At 37.8% G+C, this 20264-nt stretch overlaps 1 protein-coding gene across 1 annotated transcript in view; it reads left to right on the top strand.

Annotated features, from left to right (window-relative positions):
• PTPRN2 (protein tyrosine phosphatase receptor type N2) overlaps positions 1-20264 on the top strand; it is a 652409-nt gene that overhangs the window by 161192 nt on the left and 470953 nt on the right. Inside the window, 1 exon segment of the mRNA XM_065628527.1 lies at positions 540-653. Coding sequence (XP_065484599.1) covers positions 540-653 — 114 coding nt within the window.

Below are 20264 nucleotides of genomic sequence, written 5' to 3'. Positions count from 1 at the left end.
CTCATTGTTCTGTGAGCAGCTTTCTTTTATTGCATTCATTAGAGGGTACTTCTTGAAATGAGCCTTTGCTCGCCATTACGGATTCAGTTCTCATTTACCAATGCCTAACACACGGCTCTTGCATTAAAAATGTTTCTGCAAATCCTCATAGTTTCTGCAAATTAGTATTTATATTTCTGGATGCTGCACTTTTAATCTGCAACATAGCAGGTGCAGAACGCTATTTTTCGTCAGTAAAGAAGTGTTACTTCAAAAGATTTGAGAGGCAGAAGTCTGAATTACTTTAGAAAATAAACTGTATGTCTAACTTGTACAATAAAATCTTCTTCCAACTAATATTTTTCTAGTATTTATATATTTAGATGGAAAATAGCCTATTTCATGGCTTCAGTACTCCTTTGATAGCTTTTTAAAGTGTCTTTTAAATGGTTCCTTCATTATATAATTAGTATACATTGGAAATGCGCATCTCATCACACATTTCTTCCTGTCAGAAAACGAAATGTAGATTTTTCCTTTTCTTTTTCTCTTTCCTGCAGATGGAATATTTGGGAGATGTCAGCGAGTGCCGGTAATAGACATCTATAAATATGACATTTCACCTCCTGTTCTCCAGCGCCTGAGGATCATCCTGGAGAAGCTCTCGCACAGAGGTACAGTAAAAACTCTGGAGTGGGGTTAGTTGCGTTGGGAGTTACAATTATTTTGTGCTCCCTCTGAGGTGACATCTTCAGAAGTTTTTTAACACTCGGTAATACAGACCTTATGAAAAATAAAATGCCTTCTGACTCACTGAATCTTTAACAAGGACTTGGTGCAGCAATTTCAGGAGAGGTGCCTCCTCCCTACGTTTTGCCTGTCTGTGACTGACACTCTATACGATCAAATTTTAGCATCTACGAATGCTGGTGTCATAGAAATAAGTCAGCAGGAAAGAAAAAATAATTTGTGATGTGGCATCACAACATATTTCAGGGTGCATGGGCAGAAAACACACAACTTCTAGCAAGCCAGCAACAGTTTTTAACTTTCTGATGAATTCAGATAAGTAGAACTGCTCTGATTTCATTACAAGCTGCATCTACTGTGTTCCATTTATTTTTTATTCGGTTTTCTGACGTTAATCCCTATGTTCTTTCCAAAGCTGGAAAGGATGTTCTGGCTTCTGAATGGCAAAACTTGAACTGTCAAATGAAAACTTGAATAAAGTGAAAGCCAATAAAGTGAACAAACTTTTTAGGTATTAAGACATGAAATATACCTCTGTCGTAGACAGCCACTGGACCAAGAAGTCTTCGTAACGTAAATTGTTCCAAGAGGATTGTTAAAATGGTTATTTCGCACTTGTATCATGTGTTTTGGAGTTTGCTGTTCATGATTTTCCAGTTACAATCTCAATTACAAACTAGTAATATTGTATTAGCATGATGCTAGTTTAATTATGAGAAAAAATTGATTTATTGGAAGTTCATGACTATACTTCGAGACTGGACTTCTAGTTTGGAAACCACTGATTTAGAGGATTCAAAAAATTTCCAGGGGTTTATTTCCTGTCCAGCAGCCCATCCAAATGAAGCAAACTTGGCAAAACTCGATTGTATTATAGTAACTCCAGGCTGATTTACAGTTACCCGTGAATACTACTTGCGGCTCTTTCACTTGTCATTGTCTAAAGGCTAAGTTATGCAAGCAAATTTATGGAAATACTATTTCATCAGGATAACATTGTGTGAGTGGCAAAGCTAGTATCTGCTCTCTAAATATAGTGATGAAAGGGGGGTTATTCATCACATTGAGACACCTAAATTGATACTCAGGTTGATTATGCTTGCATGGACAGCCAGCACTCATTTACATTGCCTGAATGTTGGTCATGAGTCCTATGTAAACCTTCCCTCATGGGGATGTAGAGGTGAGAGACCTTCTGGAGGGGCACACAGAGATGCTGGTGGGTTGTCCCAGGCCATCTCAAATGATGCTTATTTGTCTCCATCTCCCTGACTACCATCACATTTTGGTTAGCTCAGCTGAATTCAGGTGACCACCACTAAGTGCTTCTCTGATCAGTAAATCAGCCCTCCCTGAGATCTGTTATCAGCAACCCACCTCCCTGGATGGATCTGTTGCAGTAAACTGCTATATGCTTCTTTTAAGGAAACTTGGGTGTTGAAATTTGGACTTGTCTCATACTTTTTCATTGCAAGAGAATGAGAAGGAACTCAGAGGTTCAAACCATGGTGGAAAGTGAAAGTACTTTTGCTTTTATCTTTCCTCACTCGTGACATTTAGGGGTGCGTACACAAACATGTATATGCTTTGAACTGATATAAAACTTTTGCAGGCGGTTTTTGTGGCCTGTGGGTATCCCATAGATGAGAATCTTAAATATAAATGTAAAAGATAATAGAATGCTAGAATGCCCTTGTTTGAGTGATTGATGTGATAAAATCACAGGTGTGGGTTGTTTGTTTTTTTTTTTTCCCTCTCAGTATCCTTGGCAAATTCTGAAGTGTTTAGTGAGGACAGAAACACGGAAGGAATAGAATCAATACAGGCTTATCAGATTAATGGATTACTGACATCGGGTTGTTCAGAGAAAACTCTGCTGTTTGCTGGTGCTATCAGCTGTGATACATCCAGCCCTTAGGTCATGTTCACTGGCTGTGATGGTCACTTACACAGTTAACGCTGTTCTCCTGCAAGGTGTGTGCAAAACATTACGACCATTTCTGCAGCCTAGATAAGCCAGACGTTGTCAAGTCCACAAAAATGTTTCAGGTAACCTCAAGAAAGGGCTTCCTTTTTTCAAAGGTCTTATTTCCTTTATCTACACGATATATCCAGTTCTTCTTGTCCTTTCCACAAGAATACTGGCTAGTTCTGCTTGGTAATGCCCAGCTTCCCTGGAAGGGATAGGGGACAGCATCTGTTGTCTCCTTTTTGTAAATAGCAGGACAAATTTCTCTTGGAAGACTACACAGTAGGTCCTATGATAAGTAAAACTTCTAATAAACTCTATATCGAACACTTTTTATTTTTATTAGATGTACATACAGTTAAGGACCAGACATTTCAGAGGTTAGTAACTTGAGTGGTTTTCTAGGTTCTTATTTATTTACTTTTCTAATGTCGGTTGTGTTTTGTTTGTTTTGTTTTTGTTTCCTTCCTGATGTCTTACAGTATTACTAATCTATTATTTTTGTTTAGCAGTAGTCTGCTAACATCTATTTCCATAGAATTAAAAAAAAAAATCAATAGAAAGCCTTGTAAAATTTACCTTCTCTTTTTTATTTTTTTTTCTACTTGCTGATCAATTCTAAATGATGCCTCTATTTGAATCAAGGTCCAAATGGAAGATTGTATGGTTATGCACTATAAAAAAACCCCACGTGACATGAATAGCAAATATCATTTGTGATTTTGCCAGCCTGAAATGTTTACTACAATAGGGAAGCATGCACCAGAAGCCTAGATGAATGACACACCTGATGATAATCTGTTTAATAAAGGACTTTGACTAAAATTGAGTTCAGTTTTCATAGTTCTTATGTCGTCTTTACATATTGAGTCTATCTTTGTCTATACTATCTACTAGTAGATTGATGATAGAAATGCAATTCTTGGAATATTAGTTTCCTACAAAGAAATGTTCTCTTAGAATTCAAATAGCCTTGTTCATGGCATTTTCACTCACAGTGACTCTGAATCAGTCAAATCTTTTGAAATACCCTTAATGAAGATGATTTTTTGAAGGTTCAGTTTTTACGAATGTGACTATCTATATGGGAAAAGCCTTTCGCACAGTTGCTGAAACATAATGAATCACTTTCTAAATTGTTAGCGCTTCAATTTATAATTTATGAGGAGTTCAAACATTTCTTATTGTCTGATAAACAGAACAATCAAAAGGATGCTGTTTAGACAGGACTAGATCATTGGAAAAGGGGAATAAAGGGGAAGTATCAGCATAGAAGAGGAATGAGTAGTGCCTGTAGAAAATGGAAAAACTTATCCCTATGGCTGATGTTCCGCATTCTCTTGTCCAACTTAGGAGAAGATACTTCTTGGAATTTACCAAGAATGATAAGTCATGTATACACTTCCCTGTTTGAGCTAAACTGCAAAAAATACCTTTTTTTTTTTTAAAATTAAATGGTTTAAATAGATTATAAAATATTTTGTTTTCTTCTTGTCCCAACAATATTATCATGAAGGCAAGGTGATCACGTTGCTAAGATTCTTAGCAAGACTGTAGAAACACAGTTTCATGCTCATGGTTGACCTATAGACTAGAAGCACAGAAAATGAGATAAGAGGACTAATCATGGTACATTATAACTCAAGCATGAATGTGTAAATAGCAACTGAAATATCAGCATATGTGATAATAAAAGGGAACAGTAGTATTTCTCAACTTGCTTTCTCCAAGAGGGATTTAAATTTGTTTCATAGAATAGTTTCTAACCAGTGGTACAGATTACCTGATGACGTGGTACCAACTCTGTGCGAGTCCAGCTGCCGTAGCAATGATAATTACTAGAAGAAAAAGCTCAGAGCGGGAGCCTGGAGGACACACTTTCTTAAAGGCATCAGAACAAGGATATTTGCCCAGGACTACAACAAATGCCCATCAGGCTCAGGATTCTGCCATTGCGCGTCTTTAAGGAAAAAATGTAAGGAAAGTTCAAGCGTACAGAAGCATTTCACAGTGTTTACACCTTCTCAGCATCATGCGCTTAGTGGCATCTGGTTCTCCTGACACAGAAGTCATATCGTTGTGTCTGCTCTGTGCCTGGTGGACGCTGGTTCTAGGGCAGTTTGATGGAGCACTGTGTATTAGAAACAAAGCATGGCAGACTAATAATTAGTAGTTTAGTTTTTGTCTTCTGTTTTACTTAAATTTTAACTAAATTACAGCTGTTGACCCTTTACTGCAGGAACTCTGCAGCATGCCTATTTGGAAAACAAATCAGATAAATGTTTTGTTTATGTAAGTTGGAGTCATTACTAAATGGTTCCTAAGTATGATTGTTGCTACTTAATTTTTACTATATCGCCTTCTTGTTCTAAACTTCACTTTCAAGGAAGGCGATTTCTTTTACGCTGTTATGAAGAAAGTCCTGCTTAAGATATTCAAATATCAACAGTGTTATTGGAAGAACCAAAGAGAGTAGGATACACTTTTAAATTCATTTAGCTCAAGTCAGCAAGATATTCTTGAGAGGCTCGTGTGCTGTCGAATTAGGCAACAGATTTACAGACGATTTGAAAAAATAGCACTTTTTTCCTCATTTGTCTTCTTTGCAACCCAGAAAGCTCTTGACAGGGAGAAAAAAAATATTTGTTCTAAATTAATTTTAACCAGTTAAGTGTACGGTGATTAATATGACTTTGCTAGAAATAATTTTATGTACTCTTACAGCAGATTTGTTTAAAAAACTAAAATGATTTACAATCAGTTAACTTGAAAATTGAAATGAATGTGACTTGTCACATGCAGCTTGTGAAGTTCGCAAGGGTTGCTAAATATTTCAGTCAGGACTATTTTTCAAGGCAAAATATCATTTGTTACTGCAATGAAGGTAGCAGACTTGAAAGTAAACCTTTATAAGCTGAGTTTTGAAATAAACTTAAAAGGAATAATGCAGTTCTTGCATATATTTGCAAGGTGATTATCACATCATTATGGAGGTATATGGAAAGCTGAAAAGAAGAAAGACGTAGGAGAAAAGAGTTTTGTCTTTAAATCAAATATTGATACGAAGGAAGGCAAACTCTTCTTTTGACCTTCAGGAAAAAAAATAGTTCTTGAATAGAGCAGTGCATTTACGTCAAATTTCCCAGGCATCAGCTTGCTCCAGACATCTGTGTGCTTAAGACATTCTTCTCCTAGATGGCTGCTGAAGCCAGGAATTAAAGCATAAACTGCAGGACATGCTACGCTGGAGGAACTCAGCTGGGACTGGAGGTACTTACCTTCTCCTTGTATCACTGTCATGCTGCCTTAACTTTTTAGCTCAATGGACAACAACACATTGAAAGGGTCGCGAAAGAAATCTTGCCTTTGTTAAGTGCTAAAGCACCATGGATATTTTTGGTCTTCAAAACCTAAACAGAATTTTAGAAAACTGAGTTTCAGAAAAGGCAAGAAGTTCTGTTTTATAAAACAGCAGAAAAAATACACTTTGAAATCTGCTTGCCAGACATAATCTAATATGGCGTTGATTTGCTCTTTGCCGTATAAGACGTTTATGAGAAATATGTTTGCATTACAAAAAATTATTATGGGGCAAAGCAGACTCTCTGTATTGTGGGAAAAATTTTGAATGTACAGGAGAAAACCTCTTAGTATATATTTAGTTTTAACGGTATTCATAACACTGTTGTATAAAACGTTTTGATTTTGCATCATTTGAATATTGGGTTTTTTGGAAGATAAATATGTCACTCCAGTAGCATCATACTACTTCTATTTAAAAAGAGTGATCAATCAGATTTTACTTGTGGTTTTGATAAAATAACACATTAACTAATATGTAAGATAGAAAGGAGAAAAGGTCTTCATGTCTCCTTTGTGTCATGTTTCTGTCAGCTAGCAGTTCTTATTCTCTTAGATCATTCTTCAAAAAAAATTAACACCTTTCACAGGACTATTGGACTGAGCATACACTGGGCTTGAAGTGATACGGGGACATGAAATGTTTTGAAAACACACTTGGAAGCACAGGAATCAAATTGCAGTTCCTTATCAGTTGTTCCTACACTTGGAATGTCAGCAAATATCAATTCAAGCATGAGATTACTTCTTTAGCTGCTGTATTCTCTAATAACACCACTTTTGGAAACTGAATAACAGTATAGCATATCCAAACTAATTGTGCCATTTTCTACTATTAATCCATAATTATAGCACATTTACATGTTCATCATAAGACTGTTTTTTATTGTTACACTACCAGTGGTTTCTTCCTTATTTGTTTATTACCAGAGAATTTGTTTTACTTTTCTATTTCTATATGCATTGCATTTCTTATCTACAGATTTTATCTCTGTCTACATTGCCTCATGTTCTTTTAAGATATCAGCTCTTAATGACACCCAGTGTTTGACATATTTTAGCTTTATAATAGGTATTCTAAATTCTGAAACATTATTTTAATCTTTTTCATACAAAACCTCAATAGGTAGATTGTGTTCCTCACATGGCATGATTGAAGCTTTACCTTGTTATAGTAATCAGTATGAATTCTCACAAAAGTTCCTTTTTCCCTTTGCTAAGCAGGAAAAAAAAAATATATATACACACACTTTTTTTTTTTTTCCTTAAGCTGTTTTCGTTCTTTATCTTACAACTTTGGCAGAATGCTTCTGACAAAAGTGGCAGTTTCCTGCGAAGTCTGGCTGATATTAAATCTCTTTTTCAATTCCACTTGTGTTTTCTTTTATGCTGATTCTTCGCAGATACTCACTGTGTTTCACAAATTTCTTCCTCTGTTTTGTTTTGCCTGTACGTATGTGTGTGGTCATGGATAGATGGTGCAGTTCCTGATAATAAAATTGTACTTTTCTTCCAACGCTTCTCCATTGCTCAGTTTCTCTTTTGCAGCTTCTCACAGTCTCAGCATTGCAAAAAGGACTTTCCCTCGTATTTTGAGTCTTTTATTCCTACTGCTGTCTGGTTTCTAATTAAGCATTGCACAGACCTGCACTGTATGTTTAAGTAAAGGGTCTCCAGTCTTTTAGGAAGGCTTTGATTATTCTTCCTCTGTTTGACTTAAGATATGTCAAACATATAGCTCTTAAACTATTTTTTTTTCTCCTCCCTTACCACATTTGGGGGTTTGTGTGGGTTTCTTTTTCTTTCTTTTTTTTTTTGTCTGAATGCAATATTTTCACATTTCTTTAGTATGGTCAGATAACTGATTTTCTTTATTTTACGTGCAAGCTGTCCAGCAATGCAAAACCTCTGACTTGGAGAGAAAGTGCAAGGCTGCTGAGTCTGCAGTACTTTAAAAACTTACCTATTTTTTTTACTTTTAGTTTTTTGTAGCTCCACTTGCTTTTGTAAAGAGGCAAAATTCCTGCCTAAGGAGGAGTGATGATCTAAAAATGATAAAGATACGTTAGCCTTAGCCAAGAACTTAATTCTGTAATCACTGAGTTTTATTTAATCATGTTTTGTTACTTTTTTTTCTTTCACCATTGTAAGGGTCAGGCTAGTAACACACTGGAATATTTTTGCTATACTCGAATGTTAAGAAACAATCATTATGAACAAAAGTCTGTATTAGTTGTGGGAGTAAAGTAATAGGAGGAAGGTTTAGCGGTCACAGATGAGAAGCCAGCCTGTTTCCATACAAGCCCGATCACACAACCTGAAGCTGGTTGCAGCTTCTGTGGTGTCTTGGCTACTCAACTTCATGAATTTCCAGGCAGTTTGCATTCGCTGAGCAATTCCAGCCAATGAATATTTTGCAAAAGATATTTTTTTCCTCTGCCTTCAAGGACCTGTTATGTTGTCATTTATTGCTGTATTTGCAAGGTGAGGTCTTTTGGCAGGGTAGTTTTCGCAAACTATAAATTCCACATTGGTCCTTACTGAGAGCTGTTAGTTTCTGTCCTTCATCATAAATGACCAATATGCAATATTACATCTTTGTCCATAGAGAAAAAGACTTTCTGATAAATTAGTAGGGTATATTACTGTATAATTTCCTTTGGTGTTGTCCTTATGTGAAAGGTTTAACAACTGCAAGTCAAATAATGAATGTTAAATGGAAGTGCTTATAGGAATCACAGAAGTGCTGCTTAGATGTATGTCTACAGGGTAGCTAGTTCAGTCTCTAGTTAAAAGCAGGATAACTGGAAACTGTGTCAGATTGTTTGCTTGAGTCATGAAAACCTCCAAGGAAAGGGATTTAAAACCCTTTGTGTTTTACCCAAAGTTTGCCCTGTTTGCCTAGTCCCTGAGAGAAGAAGTTCTTGCCATGTCCAGCCTCCCAAACTATAACTTGTGGTTTCTGTCCCTTGTTTTACTATCAGGTGTGTTTGCCTATATGTGGGAGAGAAGATGACAAAATGTTCTTCCCTTTCCTTCCATCTAGTTGAACTTAGTTTAGACACTGCCTGCAGACTTGAGCAGAGGGCAGTGTACGCTCAGAGAGGAATACACTGGTTTAAAATTAAAAATTAAAATGTTCATTGAAACTGAAAACTTCTTAGTACCATCTTATTAACATGTGAGGTAATTCCAACAGTCAATAAATAAAAATGGAACGTGGGCCTCAGTAAGAGTTGCTTAAAATGGGAGAATTTTCTTTAAGCTGGGAATATCATTAGAAAGACTGGATGCTAAACTCAATTCAGAAATGAGGAAAATATGCTTGAACCTATCTCAGTGGAACTCAGTTTTTTCTCTCTTGTGAGCAGTGCAAAACCTGTCTGCTTTTAAATTTTAATTAAAACTTAGATTAGTTATGATCATCTAATCTTTCCTTTGCACTGCAGTGTCTGATCACTATGTATAAGTATCCAAAGTTTAATCTCCTTCTGGTCCTCCTAGATTTGACAGTCTAATTAAGTGCTCAACTCTAGCACTTAGTATATAAGAACTTCATGTTTTGATAAGATTTTAGATAAAATTGGTCACTTACCTGTTCTGCTGAAAAAATTCTGAATAATTTTGTTGTTTCATCTTTACTACTGCATTGATCTGCTTTAGGAACCAACAGATTTCCTTCCTGCATTATGATGAAAAAATTTATTGAGGGCTCAGCCAAGCTTTGGTAGTAAAGCATTACTGACATCATACTGGGTTGTCTTAAAGATATACCTCAGTATCAAAATTAGAATATAAAAATATGTGAATATACAACAATTGTCTCTAAAACTAGTGGCTCTTTGTTTATAAAATCTGCTGGTTTTCTCCCTAGGGCATGGTGATGTAACAACATGAGCAAATATCTTTGTTATTTCTCGCACATCACCTTACCCTTCTCCCAGTTGACCTGTTCTTCAGTTTTCTTGTCTAGAACTCTGCCCTTTACCTCATCCCGGGTTCCTTGTGACTAATTTTTCTCCTTTGAACTGTGGGAAGAGGTGACATTGATCTCTCTTTTCTCACTCTAACAACTTATTATCACAGAAAGCTCTAGCACAAACCTACTGTCTCCTCTTAAAGAAGGAGATATTTTTCCTTATGTCACTTGACTCAACGTGTACAGAGGCAGGTGATCCACGTTCTGGTAATGCCAGCCCACGTTATTTCAAGTGCTCTTAGCAATTTTGACAGTAGGCCTAAATTTGCTCTACATGAGTCCACTTCAACTCTAAAAAAAATTTAAGGGGTTGCAAATTTGCAAAATTGTTAATCCTCCATCCCCCTTGCTTACTCTCCACCTCGTCCCATCCCTAATGTCAGTGAGTCCCAGGACAGTGCGTCCAACACTCTGCCGCCCTGGGCTGACTCTGCTGTTGCTGAACGGAAAACGTGAGCTCTGGTTGTGTGAATGCACCATCTCACGCAGCTGCGAGTCTACGGCCTCTGTCTCCAGAGGCTTTCTTCATAAAAAATAGAGAAACGGGCACTTTTAGGGTATGATTCATCTGTGTAATTTCAGACAAGTGTGGGATGAAGTGAATCATATCCTAGATTTTTCACTGACCAGATTGCTTAGCTCTCCATTGACTAGAGACTCCACGGCTGATTACCTCTGCTGTTTTGTTTAGTCACGTGAATTTTGTCCTTTGTGTCTTGCTGAAAGTAATATTTGAGTTCAACCATGTTCCAGGCTCTGTGAAGAGGTGTTTGGAGGAATTAAGTTGTGCTTTAAGGATAAGTAGCTTCTGGTACAGCTTTAATAGTCTTGTACAGACTGAACAGAACCCGAGAAACAATTTCAAAGTCTCAGTGACAGGGTCACTGAAAAAAAACCCCACCAACTTTGCTGCAGTTTGCCCTGGCCTACACTCTTGCAACACTTTAATTATTTTTCCGAAATCCTCTGGGTATTCATCAGTTACCCGTGTAGCATCACAAACTAATCAGCGCTGAAATTCTGACCTTTGTTGCATAGCAAGTGGTCAGGCAATTTCTGACTCTGCTGTGTTATATTGGAATAAACTGTTTTGCAAAACTCATGCTAGAATAGATCCTGGTTTTACCTTGAACTTCAGTTTGACAGGTCATGGTACAGGTCCTTGCCTGGCAACTGATGGTATGAACTTATCTTCATTAGCAGGTAGTTTAGCTTTTAGCCTTTAGAGTAACTACTCTTATGTTTATACAGTCCGAAAATTACATTCGGGCCTTTGAAGGCAACTGTGAGGCTGATGTGGCCCCTGTTGAAAATGAGTTTGACACCCCTGATCTAGAATATTCTTGTGATCTTAACATTTGCGCTATTTTATACATCACCATTTTATACTGGGTACAAGATGAACCCGTTTACGTGTCTCTTATTTTCTTGTGACTCTGCGTCATATAGCATTATTTTTCATTTTCCTTAAAACAATGTTTTTAAATTACGCAGTAGATCGACTTGGGTCTTTCAGAATATTTGTGGTTTTGGGGGAAAGAAAAAAGCTATTGTATTGTTATAAGTTTCACAAATGCTGTGGAAACAGATCTGTTGGAATAGTCAAACTGCAATATTTTCCCTCTTAACAAAAAACGTAGGTCTGGCATGTCCTTATTTGATATTGTTTCTTTAATTTCAAAACACAGCACCTGTCTCTGTTTCTGTGTTAGTCACTCCTTGCTAAGGCTGCTGCAAGTGTCCATTTTTATAATAAAACCTGCAATTTTAGAGGTTTTCACCTACCTGCTGTTTTACTGAGCAAGCTGCAGCTGAGGGAGGGTGATGCTGAGAAGGAAATGGCATTGATTTCTACATTTCAACACACAGGAGTATTTTGGGATGTTTCTCTTAATTTTCTTTATATTTTTCAGTGATTCAAAAAAATAGAACAAAAATACTCAGAAGTACAAGTCTAGAACTGTGAAATCAAAGCATTGCCTGAACAGAACCCAAATATACTGATTTTCTGGAGGATTTGTGCTGACACATTGAAAGACTGGATGGACTCGCTTTTCTAGACTGATTTTTACGATGATACAACCATCTAGGGCTTAGGAGATCAAAGGGTAAGAATTAAGAGCCTCTTGGTTTCCCACATGGATGGCTGAGCAATAGGCCAACAAGATCTTCTTTTGAAATGAAACTTCTTGCAGAAGTGTAACAATATTAATCCTGGGAAGCAGCATATTATTAAATCAATACGACTTTTTGTTACTATACTACCAATGACTAATGGCATAGACAGAGCTTGCATTAAGAACAAGGTATAAGTGTAATAGCTTTTCTTTATTTATTTTCACTGATATTATTTTATCTGTTTTTAAAGATTTTTTTTAACCTGATTTGTCTTTTAAGTTTTCCGCTTGCATAAATGGTTTCATAAAGGTATCTACAAAATGGACTGATTAGTTGACTGTATGTCCTCTGACAATGTATTTAGGTGAGTTAGTGAGTTGCTTTTACAGGTAATTCTAGAAATGGAAATCAGACATGATGTCAAAGCCAGTTGAAACCTTTTGTCAGAGTCAGAGAATTTATAACCTTTTATAAGAGTTTCCAAAACATCCAACATCACCCTGTGTAGATGCTGCAACTTTACCGGGGCAATGAAGAATGAGCAGCAGGTGGAGCATGCATATTGATTTTTGCACTACAGGACATTGAATCTCACAAAGCAGGATTTAAATAAAATACAGGAACTCTGAGAGCAGTGTCCCCAGTCCTGAGATGGGAGAAAATATCCTGAGGCTGTTACCCCTGTTAGAAATGGTAGCATAGGCTTAAAATTTTCTTCCTGGTGGTGCTTGCTGTATTACTCAATACTTTGAATAATGGATCTTATATTTTCCGTGTGCTCTTTCAATTTTTGGAGTATTCATCAGGTGTCTGTGTCTATTTTTGAAACAAAAATTATCAATCTGAGGTTATTTCACAGATATATGGAGAATAATTAACAATTAGTCTCCTTATCTGCTTTGCTAGGACTCCGATTAATGGATTTAAATTCAGTGTTTCTAGGTTTAGCTCTCATGTTAAGTACAGTCCATTGTTGCACAATTGATGCATACAGTGAGATTTGTGAAATGCGTACTACAGCCCCTATAAATAAGAGATTTAGTAAACTTTAGGTCAAATTAAAGTAGATCCTTCATCTCCAGACTGCAGAATTGCTCAGTTTTCTTTCACTGAGTTAGTTAGGCAATAAAATGTCAATCATTGCAGAGTGTCTGTATGTTTATTGCCTGTGGTATTGGAATGAAGCTAATTTTTATTAGTGGATTTATTGTTGGAGCACATACAATGGGTGAGCTATATGTAGTCATAGCATCAGAATTGGTCTTATACTACACCAGTGAAAGATACATGGCTCTATGTGCCAGTAATAATTTTATAGCTCACAGGTTTATAATTGTGAAAATCACATTTTCAACCTCAGCAATCATTTTAATTAACCTTTGTATCTATTTGCTTTGTTTACAAGTTAAAGTTGAAGGGCCATTGGGACTTTGGCTATTTGCTTCAATTGTCCACCATTACATCCAGTGTTTCTGAGCGCTGTGAACCTGACCTGAGACAGGAGAATTCAAAGAGTCTCGAGCTGCTTGAATGACTCATTTCTGTTTTGCTTCCCTACTTATCATGGTGTGCAGAGTAGAATCCAACTTGTTTTTGTGTACTGACAAAGCGGGGGTGAAAACTTTGTCAGAAGATACCTGGAAGATGCAAAAAGCACAATCTCATCATGTAGCTAGCATTTTTGGTTACAGCTGAGCTTTGTCCGAAATAAGCTTTTCTTTTTATTACCCTGTGGCAGCAAAATACTCTTTTGAATTTTTGCATTTGTTCTTGCCCTCCCCTTTGAGCCATTAGATCTGCTAACATATTTCTGCAGATGGAAAGAACAAATCCTAAAGTGATTGTTTTAGCCACCTATCAAGTCTGGATAGGCATAAAACCCCATTGCTCTGGGCTGGTAAATGATGAAGTGCAGTATTAGCTCACTCAGATGACTCATCCTGCTGAACATCCTCCTCTGACAGTGATCGGTAGCAGATATTTACGGAAAGAGTATAAGATACAGAGCAAGTATGGAATAAGCTTTTCCCTTGTATGACTTCTGACACTCAGTGGTTTAGGGACTTAGCAATTCTTGTATATTGCTAAGCAAAAACTGTTTGTAATACATAAAAGCAACTAAAATACTGATGTTACAGCAAAGAAACCATGACCTATGACAAAATAGGAGGAAAGATGAGCAATAATTGCGTAGAGCCAGTACAGACAGTATTCCCTTAAAAGTCCTTTGTAAATCAGTGAGATTCAGTCTCTCAAATTTAGTCTATGAATATTATAAATTTTTTTTGAATAATGCCTTTCCTCAAGCAAAAAAAATCTTATTAATAATGATTCAAGAAAATGATATAGCACATTCCTGGGATAGCTGTCCTGTTTTTCATTATAACTTCTACAGTAGTTAATAGTTTCTTCTTTTGGCTAGGGCTTCCAAAGCTCTTTGTGAACACCCCTTGGCATCCCTCAAAGGAGCCTGAGTTATTCTGAAGTAGTGCCACAGTTGGAAAAAGTTCTGCACTTCCAAGGGCACACATTGCGCCGGTGCCAGAGCCCAGGGAGAGGATGCTGCTCCCCTGCCTGCACCACCAGGCAACACGTCATCCTTAACTTGAACTGCTGCATTACAGTGTAAATGGAACCTGGGTCTAGTATCCTAATGGTTTTTTGGCCTATTAGGAGTAAAGGTTGGTTTTCTTAATAAAGGAAGCTAACTGGTTTCTTGAAGGGACCTGGGGGTTCGGGTCGATGGCGAGTTGAACACGAGCCAGCAGTGTCCCTGGCAGCCAAGAGGGACCCGTGTCCCGGTGCATCCAGCACAGCACGGCCAGCCGGGCAGGGAGGGGGTTGTCCCGCTCTGCTCTGCGCTGGGGCGGCCTCACCTGGAGCACTGGGTGCAGGGCTGGGCGACACAGGGTAAAAAGGATATAAAGCTACTGGAGAGTGTCCAGAAGAGGGCTATGACGTTGGTGAAGGGTTTGGACGGGAAGCCACATGAGGAGCGGCTAAAGTCACTTGGTTTGTTCAGCCTGGAGGAGACTGAGGGGAGACCTCATGGCGGCTGCAGCTTCATCACGAGGGGAGGAGGAGGGGCAGGCGCCGAACTCTTCTCTTTAGTGACCAACGACAGAACCCGAGGAAACGGCAGGAAGATGTGCCAGGGGAGGTTGAGGTTGGACATCAGGAAAGGTTCTTCACCCAGAGGGTGCTGGACACTGGAACAGAATCCCCAGGGAGGTGTCGCGGCCCCAACCTGACAGTGTTCAAGAAGAGACTGGACAACGACCTCAGACACACGGTGTGAACTGTGGGGTTGTCCTGTGCAGGGACGGGAGTTGGACTCGATGATCTTTGTGGGTCCCTTCCAACTCAGGGCATTCTGTGATTCTGTGATTCTGTGATTCTAAGTCACTTTTGCAACTGATGACATGCACGCTAGGTGTATGTTTCATAGGAGTCTTGCTTTATGTTTTCACAATAACAGGCCATTGGGCCATTCTCCACCCCTCACCTTTTGTGATATCACATAGACATTTCCACAGTATCTTCTGTTTTCTTACTTTGGCTGTATCACCACTGATTCTCATTATGAATTTTTCATACATCAAGTGTTTGTGCTTTTGATGTAAAAGGAAAACATCAGCACCTCCTGGTTTGGGTAGGGAAACAGATGGACTGATTTCACTCAAATGATGACATTGTGGAAAAGTACAGGAAAGTTTAAGAGCAAAAATGAATCTGCCGTGGATCCATTTCAAATCCTGTTTTGGCACCCCAAGAATAGCTGTGATCCAGCTGTAGAAAGGACCCAATTATTTGCCTCTTAATCTCTTGCAGACTGAGTTCCTGGAAGCTGCGTTCCATCTGCCTTGAAATCTGTGTGCTGGCTTATTTTTCACTAAGAAATGCTACAGCCTCTAAAGATGGACAGCTTTGGGATTCAGAGTGACTGTGCCATATGATACATCATTTGACTGTTAGACAAGCTGTTTCTATACGGACAGTATACTTAGTACATAATCTAATAGGTCCATTTACCCTTTAATTTCTTACATTTCTGTTAATTAGTATCAAATTCTGGCTGCACTGAAACACTGCTGTTGGCCCCATGTCCCATTTCTGTCTCTGGGATCGAAGTTTCATTTTTAATGTTTTATAGTGAAATTTCCTTACTACAGGAAAAAGAATAAAAATATTTTTCTTTCTGTGTAGAAGCAGTATCAAGGCTGGTGCTTAGGGAGAATTTTGTTGGATGTCTAATATTAGCAGAAAAGTGGTGTTATGATCCTGCCAGAAAAAGTGTGCCAGTGTACCCTAGATGCTGTCCCAAAATTGTTTAGCAGGGTCTGGGCTTGCTGTGTCTTCCTTACCTATATTCTGTTTGCGATCATTGCTATGGGGTGTTATTTTGCACAAGATGCCTTTTAAAGACATTTTTGGGTTACCACTAACTCTCTAGAAAGCTGGCTATCTGTAGTAAGCATAAATTGTAACAGGTGCTCTTCTAAAAGTATTTCCATCAGATTTTTGCCATATGAATTTTTGAAGAAGCAGAGCTCAGTGAAGAAGAGGACTCACTGCCTCATACTCTGCCTTAACTCTGCTAAGAAATTATAGAGGAGGTGGCATCAAGTCTGTCTGCAGCAGAACACACACATCTTGATGGAGATGTCTGAGTATCTTTTTGGGCTAAGGAGGAGTGTTAAGGGCCTCTCTCCCTTATTCTAAGAGACGTCGAAAATGTTTCAGGATCCCCTAAAAACATGTTGCCAGGCAAATAATGTGAAACTGAATTAGTGCGAATATTTTGCTTCTGTGTTCCTGTTGAAGAAACAGTTTCATCCAAATCGGGGGTGTCAAACACATTTTCACTGGGGGGCACATCAGCCCCGCAGTTGCCTTCAAAGGGCCGAATGTCATTTTTGGGCTGTATAAATGTAGGAATAGTTACATTTATACAGTCTGAAAATTACACGAGGCTGATGTGGCCCCTGGTGAAAATGAATTTGACACTCCTGATGTAAATGATGCAGCATAAACATGAAACAGGGTTGGGCTTAATGTTACAATTTATGTAAAAAATCATAACTGTCAAAGGCTTAAAAGGTACAGCATCTGCTGTACCATATACTGCCTGCTGCCTCTGTGGGGGGATTCAGGGCAGCATATTCCAGAAAAGCAGCAATAAGATAATGGCACTATTGAAGTTAGAATCCTTCCTCTATATCTGAGATGGTTTACACCTAAGACTAAATAACAGTCACTGAGTCCATCTATGTTTCCTTCCCTTCAACCCCCCTCGCCTGTGATTTTGAGACTTTTTCCCTTTTAACATATTTTTTTGTTTGCTTTTCTATTACAATGAAATCTAAGCACCTTTTAATTTTCAGTATTTGTGTTCTCTATCTTTGATAGATAAAGAATTAATGTTATCCTCATTTTACAGATGGGACACAGAAGGACTAAAGGGTCAGGTTCACAGAGATATGTAAATGTTTGTATTTCCATTGATTTCAGTGGCAAGTCTCCTACCTATATAAGATGCTTAAATATGTTTTGGGTCACGGACCTTAGTGATTAGCTGAGATTTTACAGGAAATCAGTAGTGGCACAGGGATCTGAACCTTTTAGTGTTCTTTGAGTTCATCTTTTTTGTTGTGTGCTTGCTGAGATTATGTGAAGTCTAAGCCTTCCATTCTCATGAAGCTGGTTTTAGCATAATAGGACAGAGGTGGTGAAAGCTGCTTTGATAGCTGTTTGCCTTGGGCATTATAAAACAGAATTGACTTTAAAAAGGCATTTACAAGTGACCTAGTGCCTGCTAGGAGAAGGCCACTGCTGCTGGATCAAAAACTAGAGGAGATACAGCTTCAGGACACAAGTGAAACCTCTCTGTACTGTTGAAAAAATCAGTATCAGAAGAACTGAAAGAGGGGGGAGGGCTGAGAGGAAAGCACAGAGTAAGTAAAAGTGATAATTTTTGAATATTTATAGCCTCTTTTATGCTGCTGCACAATAGAAAACAAAGGAGGTGGAGCCTGTGTTCATAATTAAACTCTAATTCTCCAGGTCAGAGGGTAAGGTCACCTGTTTGCACTATCTGTTTTTCAGGACAACATATGGTGTGATTGATATTGGCTCTAAAGAACGGTCCTCATACAGCTCTAATGATGGGGATGTGAATATGATATCAGCTCCCTAGGGAAAACTATAAATTTAACATTGGGGGATAAAGTGAATATAGTATCAATAAAAAGATATTGCTGCTATTTTTGTCAGTTGTGCCCTGGCACTCGCTATATTGACAATAACATGCAGGTCAAAACACCTTCCAAAATGCGATGAAGAACTATTACTCTGTTCTTTGGTTTCACCAACTGGGATTTTAATTCTGATTTTAAAATAAATAAATGAGGTCTCTTGCTTCTATTCTGATGTAAGGGCTGCTGATATGGTAACAAAAATTACTTGAATTAATTCTGGAGAGGAATGTTAATACCAAAAGGTAGAATAACTGGTGAATTATATTGATTGTTACAGTAAGGGTGAAACAAAATAGTTTTTTTCTGTGTTAAATATACAAAGAAAGAATAAAGTAAAGAATGTTTAAAAACAATATAGAAAAAACAGTGGGAAAAAAAAAAGCTGCCTGCCATCAAATATGTAGCTTCTTGAGTTCAAGAAGGTAGTACATGATGCAGGGCTACTGATTTCGATTGAAGCTGGCTTGCTCCTTAGAACAGCAATTTTTTTTGTCTTTTTTATCTTGAATGATAAAGTTAATTACTTATTCTGTATCTATATCTTTATAGTACTTCTATATCTGTGGTGAACACAACTGTGGAAAGTGAAGCAGACTCTTCTTTTATATGTGGCTATTAGGCAGATTTTTTTTTTTTTTTTAAAGCACAAAATTAAGTAAATGAATTACAAAACAGAGAATTGTGATTCTTTTAAGCAAACTCTACAACATTATCACAGTGCTTAGAAGCTCTACTTATGGACTTTGGCTTGGTTACTACAATATAGAATCAGTGCAGACACTTTCTGGAGAACCTAAAAGTTAAGAGGCAGCAGATGGACCCTTAAAGCCCAGAAGTGAAGCATAAGGAAGCCATGAAACTATATGGGTCAGTATATAGACAGTAATTTTCCTGTGGCAGGAGCCCTATGGAGATGAGGAAAGGGTGATCTGTCTTTGCAGGAGCCCTGTGGAGGTGAGGAAAGGGTGATATGTCTTTGCATGAACAATTCACTCTGTCAAGACTTGAACGTACAGCTTTAGGCAAGAATATTAGACACCTCAGGTCTGATACATACAAAGGCATTTTTCCCACTTCGATTGCTTCTGTACTTTCCAAATGATTGGTGAAAGGAAATCAGTAGGTTATACCTGGGGTTTCTGCCTGATTTTTTTCCTTCCATTGAAAATCTGGTAGAAAACTGAGAACTTATCTGGGGATTTTAATGGTGAAAATTCAATACTGCAGCCTCATTACTGTTCTGTTATGGATTCCTTTCATCCGATATCTTGATATTACCACTTACAGCAATAAAATTGTTGCAGTTTATTAACCTAAGTGTTTAATACTGTTTAGTTGGAGAAAATCAAAAGCGCATGCTAATGTTGCTGTATTGACAACCCTTCATCCTCGCCTCTGAACTGCCTGTGTTTATGTTACCATTCAATGGGAGGTTCTCTAAACGTTTGAGGCTGAAGCGATAGTGGAGACATTTCTGTCAGGTCACTGCTGCTTAATTAGACAAGGTTGCTTTCAACAGTTCTGCCCAATAGTTGTACTCTTTAAAATAACAGGCTTTACCAGTGACTTGTGTACATTATGACTTGTGGAACATGGTCTCCAGTCTGATTATCTCTAAAAATTCGGTAGATGGATATGCAGAATGATCTTAAGTCTCCTTTTCAGTTCGAAAACTGGCAGTATAGAGAAGAGTTTTGCTTTGCCTAATTCTGTAACATGTTTGCACATGTTTCTTAGAAATAAAATTTATATGTTGGCAACTAATTGGCTGAGGCTTGATTGACAGACCAAAATATTTTTAACTGCAAATCCTACATCTAATTTAAATCTAATTTCATCTGTTCCAAAGAAG

Source organism: Caloenas nicobarica, chromosome 2 (assembly GCF_036013445.1).
Source record: "Caloenas nicobarica isolate bCalNic1 chromosome 2, bCalNic1.hap1, whole genome shotgun sequence".
Classification (NCBI taxonomy): Eukaryota; Metazoa; Chordata; class Aves; order Columbiformes; family Columbidae; genus Caloenas; species Caloenas nicobarica.
The sequence above is the reverse complement of the archived record's forward strand: the minus strand, read 5'-3'. Positions and strand labels throughout refer to the sequence as shown.